At 32.3% G+C, this 7,881-nt stretch overlaps 1 protein-coding gene across 1 annotated transcript in view; it reads right to left on the minus strand.

Moving 5' to 3' along the window:
• Positions 1-7,157, minus strand: part of LOC137647176 (uncharacterized) — a 13,077-nt gene extending 5,920 nt beyond the window's left edge. Inside the window, exons 1-2 of the mRNA XM_068380461.1 lie at positions 6,811-7,157; positions 5,159-5,414 (exon numbers count right to left, since the gene is read on the minus strand). Coding sequence (XP_068236562.1) covers positions 5,159-5,414; positions 6,811-6,970 — 416 coding nt within the window. The 5' untranslated portion in view covers positions 6,971-7,157. The remainder of the gene's footprint in view (positions 1-5,158; positions 5,415-6,810) is intronic.
• Between the last annotated feature and the right edge of the window lie 724 nt (positions 7,158-7,881).

A 7,881-nucleotide genomic window follows, 5' to 3' on the forward strand; every position in this document is an offset into this window, starting at 1 on the left:
AAGTAGTTAGGAAAGCCTGTTATTTTTTTTTAGGGGTGGATTAGTAGTTTCTCCACTCATTGCACACATTTTTAATACAAGTTAGAAATTATGAATGACAAATAAAATGAAAAGTGTATGACTACATAATCGTTGGAAAAATGCTCCCTCTAAAAACACGGGTGACACGAAAAAAAAAAAAATAATTGGGCAAAATAATCACTTCTCACTTTTTTTTTTAACTTTGTCTCCTTCGCCAACTTCGTTTTGAAGATTATGTTTTGATAAACGAGTATTTTTTATTTATTTATTTATATATTTATTTATTTATTCATTTATTTATTTATTTGTTTATTTATTTATTTGTTTGTTTATATATTTATTTATTTGTTTATTTATTTATTTGTTTATTTATTTATTTGTTTATTTATTCATTTATTTATTCATTTGTTTATTTATTCATTAATTCATTTGTTTGTTTATTTATTTATTTCTTTGTTTATTCATTTATTTATTTTTTATTTATTCATTTATTTATTCATTTATTTATTTATTTGTTTGTTTATTCAATTATTTATCTATTTACTTATTTATGTTTGTATGATTGGTTGTTTGTGATTCGCATAACTCAGAAACTATTTGACCGAATGTAATAAAATTTTGTGGGATGATTAACCATGATCCAAGGACAATTTGATCAGATTTTGGGATTAATTGATTGATTTATAGATATTATCTGGCATCGAAACAGTATATTTTTGGAGTGATTGGGTCAAAGGTCAAGGTCAATCCAAGGACAATTGATTAGATTTTTGGAGTGATTGATTGATTTATAGATGTGTCATCGCAACAGTAAATTTTGGGAGTGATTGGGTCAAAGGTCAAGGTCACAAAAGGTCAAAAACATTTTTGTTGCTATATCGTGGTCAATTCTTATCCTATCTGCATGAAACTAGTGCCAAAATGTGCATAAGTCAATTGCCTATCCTATGATTTGGGAGTGATTGGGTCAAAGGTCAAGGTCATGAAAAGGTCAAAAACATTTTTGTTGCTATATCGTGGTCAATTCTTATCCTATCTGTATGAAACTAGTGCCAAAATGTGCATAAGTCAATTGCCTATCCTATGATTTGGGAGTGATTGGGTCAAAGATCAAGGTCATGAAAAGGTCAAAAACATTTTTTTGCTATATCATGATCAATTCTTATCCTATCTGTATGAAACTAGTGCCAAAATGTGCATAAGTCAATTGCCTATCCTATGATTTGGGAGTGATTGGGTCAAAGATCAAGGTCATGAAAAGGTCAAAAACATTTTTTTGCTATATCATGATCAATTCTTATCCTATCTGTATGAAACTAGTGCCAAAATGTGCATAAGTCAATTGCCTATCCTATGATTTGGGAGTGATTGGGTCAAAGATCAAGGTCATGAAAAGGTCAAAAACATTTTTTTGCTATATCATGATCAATTCTTATCCTATCTGTATGAAACTAGTGCCAAAATGTGCATAAGTCAATTGCATATCCTATGGTTTAAGAGTGATTGGGTCAAAGGTCAAGGTCATGAAAAGGTCGAAAACATCTTTTTGCTATATTATGGTCAATTTGTATCCGATTTGCATGAAACTAGTGCCAAAGTGTGCATAATTCAATTGGCGCTGGCAACTGTATGCACTTTACCGAGTGTCGAGACTAGATTTTTTAAGTGATTTGGTCAAAGGTCAAGGTCACAAAAAGGTAAAAAAACATATTTTTGCTATATCATGGTCAATTCTTATCCGATTTACATGTAACTAGTGCCAAAATGTACATAATTCAATTGGCGTTGGCAAATGTATGCACTCTACCGAGTGTCGAAACAGTACATTTTGGGAGTGATTGGGTCATAGGTCAAGGTCATGAAAAGGTCAAAAACATATTTTTGCTATATTGTGGTCAATTTGTATCCGATTTGCATGAAACTAGTGCCAAAATGTGCATAAGGGAATTTTTGCCATAATGGTAGTCTTTTCTTCTTTTTTTTCTAGAGACTGGCGTTCAGTTCCACCATGTATCCAAAGTGAGTATAAAGTTAAATAGCTTTAAAAATGGCATTTTTCATTTACGTCATTTTCTTAGTAAGGGTTTTCAAATTGTGTTACTATATTGAATTTCTAATGCTAGCAGTGTGTGTGCTCATACATTGACTAGTTATATAAACACATATATACAGTATGTATACACACACATATATATATATATATATATATATATATATATATATATATATATATATATATATATATATATATATATGTGTGTGTGTGTGTGTGTGTGTATAACTTGTCAATGTATGCACACAAGCTGCTAGCATTAGAAAGTCAATATAGTAGCACAATTTATCTATATATATGTATATATATATATATATATATATATATATATATATATATATATATATATATATATAATTTTTGTGCATGCATATATGTATATGTATACACACACACACACACACACATATATATATATATATATATATATATATATATATATATATATATATATATATATATATGCGTGTGTGTGTGTGTGTGTGTGTGTGTGTGTGTATAAATCATCAGCAATGAATAATGATAGCCTACATTTATGTTTAAATAAATTAGTTTTTGTCATACGTTGTAAACATCGTACACTCTCAATCTTGTGCGTTTTGCCTGTACTCAAAGTGTTAATAGCCGAATATAGACGCTTATCTACGTAGCGAAATAGGATATTGAGACTTCAGTACATTTGCACTGGCATGTATCTTGCTTAAACGAGCTGTAGTACACAATACAGTATATTTTATTTCTATTGAATAGTCAGTCATATTGGGTTAACTACGCTTATAATGAATAAACAATAAAATTGGATTTAGTGTCGATTCAGTGCCAATTCAGCGCTGATTCATTGACAGTTCAGTGCTGATTCAGTGCTAATTCAGCTCTGATTCAGTGCCAATTCAGCATTCAGCGTCAATATAGCACCGATTCAGCACTGATTCAGTGCCAATTCAGCAAGATTCAGTGCCGATTCAGCACGATTCAGCGTCAATTTAGCATCAATTCAGCGCTGATTCAATGCCAGTTTAGTGCTGATTCAACACCAGTTCGACAAGATTTATGTGCCAATTCAGCACGATTCAATGCCAATTTAGAACCAATTCAGCGCTGATTCATTGCCAGTTCAGCGCTGATTCAGTGCCAATTCAGCAAGAATCAGTGCTGATTCAGCGCCAATTCAGCGCTATTTCAGCGACAATTCAGTGCAAATTATATATATATATATATATATATATATATATATATATATATATATATATATATATATATATATATAGTGTGTGTGTGTGTGTATGAAAATTGAAAATATTTTTCAAAGGCTATATGATAAAGGTACCATATTTCAGGTTTCACTAATTCAGCCACCAGTCATATATGAAATAAGGCAAATCTATACAAAGGTTGTAGCCAAGTTTCTTCTGAAATTTCGATAATAAAAATGAACAACCGTTCAATGTCTCTTTTCTTACAATTTGAAGAAAACCATACAAGTGATTCAGAAGTTTTTGGGAGTTTGAAAGTGTTTATCATAAAGGCTATATAAAGAAATCTGTTCTATATAAATTGTTATGGAAATGTCATAGGAAAATTGAACTTTCTTTTATACTGTTGAAATTATCTAAATTTTTTCATATTCGATTGCCTCATGTAACATCTATTATTATTATTATTATTATTATTATTATTATTATTATTATTATTACTTGCTAATCTACAACCCTAGTTGGAAAAGCAGGATGCTATAAGCCCAAAGGCCCCAACAGGGAAAATAGCCCAGTGAGGAAAGGGAAAAGGAAAATAAGATATTTTAAGAAGAGTAACAATATTAAAATAAATATCTCCTATATAAACTATAAAAAAACTTAACAAATCAAGAGGAAGAGAAATAAGATAGAATAGTGTATTCAAGTGTACCCTCAAGCAAGAGAACTCTAATCCAAGACAGTGGAAGACCGTGGTATAGAGGCTATGGCACTATCCAAGACTAGGGAACAATGGTTTGATTTTGGCGTGTTCTTATCCTAGAAGAGCTGCTTACCATAGCTAAAGAGTCTCTTCTACCTTTACCAAGAGGAAAGTAGCTACTGAACAATTACAGTGCAGTAACCACACTGAACAATTACAGTGCAGTAACCACACTGAACAATTACAGTGCAGTAACCTCACTGAACAATTACAGTGCAGTAACCACACTGAGCAATTACAGTGCAGTAACCACAGTGAACAATTACAGTGCAGTAACCACACTGAATAATTGCAGTGCAGTAACCACACTGAACAATTACAGTGCAGTAACCACACTAGACAATTACAGTGCAGAAACCACACTGATCAATTACAGTGCAGTAACCACACTTGAACAGTTACAGTACAGTAACCACACTGAACAATCATAGTGCAGTAACCACACTGAACATTTACAGTGCAGTAACCACACTGAACAATTACAGTGCAGTAACCACACTGAACAATTACAGTGCAGTAACCACACTAGACAATTACAGTGCAGAAACCACACTGATCAATTACAGTGCAGTAACCACACTTGAACAGTTACAGTACAGTAACCACACTGAACAATCATAGTGCAGTAACCACACTGAACATTTACAGTGCAGTAACCACACTGAACATTTACAGTGCAGTAACCACACTGAACAATTACAGTGCAGTAACCACGCTGAACAATTACAGTGCAGTAACCACGCTGAACAATTACTGTGCAGTAACCACACTGAACAATTACAGTGCAGTAACCACACTGAACAATTACAGTGCAGTAACCACACTGAATAATTACAGTGCAGTAAGCACACTGAACAATTACAGTGCAGTAACCACACTGAACAATTACAGTGCAGTAACCACACTGAACAATTACAGTGCAGTAACCACACTGAATAATTGCAGTGCAGTAACCACAGTGAACAATTACAGTGCAGTAACCACACTAGACAATTACAGTGCAGTAACCACACTGAACAATTACAGTGCAGTAACCACTTAAGTGAAGAAGAATAGTTGGCTTTCATAACACTAAGAAACATTACCAAAAGTTAACAGCGAAGTATTGCTTCTCCCAACACATCTTACCTCATAATCGCCATAGCCGTGAAGTTGATCCTCTCAATGGGCAAGAATAGGGTATGGGTAAAGAGGAACAGGAGCTTGAGTCCCATGGGCAAGTCCCCCGCCTGGCACAGGAGAGCCAGTTTCTTGACGTAGGAAAACCCGGGTAAAGTCAGGAGACAGACGATCAGCTGGACGCCGAAGAAAGTCCCCAGTTGGATTTTAGCTGCTATGTTCGTCTTGCGACACCGGAACAGACTCCAGAGGCTTGCGATGTTACCTGGTGAAGAAAATGAATAATATTTGAGACATTGATGAAGAAACTGCATTAAAAAAAAAATAAAAACATATTGGAGACATTGATGAAGAAACTGCATTAGAAAAAAAAAAAACATATTGGAGACATTGATGAAGAAACTGCATTAGAAAAAAAATAAAAACATATTGGAGACATTGATGAAGAAACTGCATTAGGAAAAAAAAAACATATTGGAGACATTGATGAAGAAACTGCATTAGAAGAAAAAAAAACATATTGGAGACATTGGTGAAGAAATGGCATTAAAAAAAAACATATTTATTCTAGAAAAAGAACTGGTGAATAAAAGGAATAATATTTGAGACATTGATGAAGAAACTGCATTAAAAAAAAAAAATTATTCTAGAAAAAGAACTGGTGAATAAAATGAATAGTATTGGAGACATTGATGAAGTAACTGCATTAAAAAAATAAATTTATTCTAGAAAAGAACTCGCGGTACTGTTAAAAAGACCCGTAATTTTAATCAGAAATTCTCCGTACAAAAATAATGTTCTCATCCGTATTTCAGTAAATTAAAAGCGACCGTAATTTTTACCCTAGTTTTTTATTATCTTTTTCGTGTTAGTGACCGTAATATCACTCCTTTACGTCAATAGATCCGTTTTTAAAACGGTAAATGCCTGGCAACATTTATTCCAGGATTTTTACCGTTTTTACTGCAAATTTAACATTGTAGGTAAAATGTTGAACGGAGATATGATAGAGGAAAAAATTCCTAAGGTTTTATAGGAAGGCTCAAAGTTTCTGATGCATGTGTTAATACTGGTTGGACCATCTAATTAAATACTTTTCTTTTTAGAGAAAGTGGCATTTTACTTTTCATAATATCATTTTGTTTACCAAAATGTCATCATTCCATTCTTATAATTCTTTTAATTTCGGTCTCGTGTCCTGATAGAACACTTACTGTGTTTCCTAAGAACGTATATTCATTTACAATCTCTTAGAGGTTCGTCCATAACCCTTATTTGTTGTCTGCATTTTCATTTAACATTATCTTTGTTTTACTCCTATTCATTTTCAGTCTTACATTTCTGCTTTCTCTATTGATTTGATTTGATTTGAATTATATATATATATATATATATATATATATATATATATATATATATATATATATATATATATATATATATATATATATATATATACACACATGAAATTATTTGTCTATATATATATATATATATATATATATATATATATATATATATATATATATATATATATATATATATATATATATATATATAATGTGGGTTGAGTATCTCCATGGTTTGTCGTTACCTTTGTAGTGCAATTCTCAAATGCATGAAAAAAAAATATGTAGTCCTACTTGATTTCAAAGACTTACCAACAGCTCCTACGGCAGCGATAGTAAAGTTGGCTACAAAATAGCGGTACCCCCAGCCGGAGATGTAAGGATCGGCGGTACAATTCGAAATAGGGATGCTATCGCTTTCATTGCCACCCGTGAAAAGCAAGCTGTCATTAACAGCGCTTGGAACAGCCATGGTAGATGTAGAAGGATCACTGAAGTCGGTTGGCGATAATTGGTAGCACTTTCAAACGGCAACACTGAGTCTTGACAGTTGGCGATAATTGGTGACGCTATCAAATGGCAATACTGAGCCTCTCGAGTGTTGCCCTCACGTGTTGCCGCTACTTGAGATTTTCGTTGACTGTTGAGAAGGTGGCCCAGTTCATTACATTTTGAACTGTTATGATTTCCGGTTGTAGAAACGTAGTACGGTGTTTACGAATTACTCTAAGTTGCGTCACATGATTTTAGGATTTTTTTGTTTCTTCATAAAATGGGTTTATTCCGTCGTTTCCCCGCCAGGATGATGCTTATGTCACTGTATTATGTGTTTGTTATCAAAATATTGGAAATTTTTATTTCATCGCTATATGTGCTGCTAACCTCCCCTATATAATGAAGAGCTAGTGTCTGTGTATATATATATATATATATATATATATATATATATATATATATATATATATATATATATATATATATATATATAAATGTATGTATGTATGTATGCATGTGTATATATATATATATATATATATATATATATATATATAATATATATATATATATATATATATATATATATATAAAAGTTTAGAATCCCTGCAAGTTTCATTACTTTACTATTAAAATTGTGGCCGTATGGCTGATGACCGGAATTTGACATTTTGCTTGACTTGACCTTAGACTTGAACTGCACCTCCGACCTTGACCATCGACTTTAACATGTATTAATTGGCGTGGATTTTCAGGCAATCAATTATGAACCAAGTTTGAAGTCCAAACTTATGGCTGATTACGTGAATTGGACATTTTGCTTGACCTTTTGACCTTGACCTTTGACCTTGACTTTCCACAACTTGATCATCAACAGATTTTTTTTAT

Source organism: Palaemon carinicauda, chromosome 9, assembly GCF_036898095.1.
Source record: "Palaemon carinicauda isolate YSFRI2023 chromosome 9, ASM3689809v2, whole genome shotgun sequence".
NCBI classification, from domain to species: domain Eukaryota; kingdom Metazoa; phylum Arthropoda; class Malacostraca; order Decapoda; family Palaemonidae; genus Palaemon; species Palaemon carinicauda.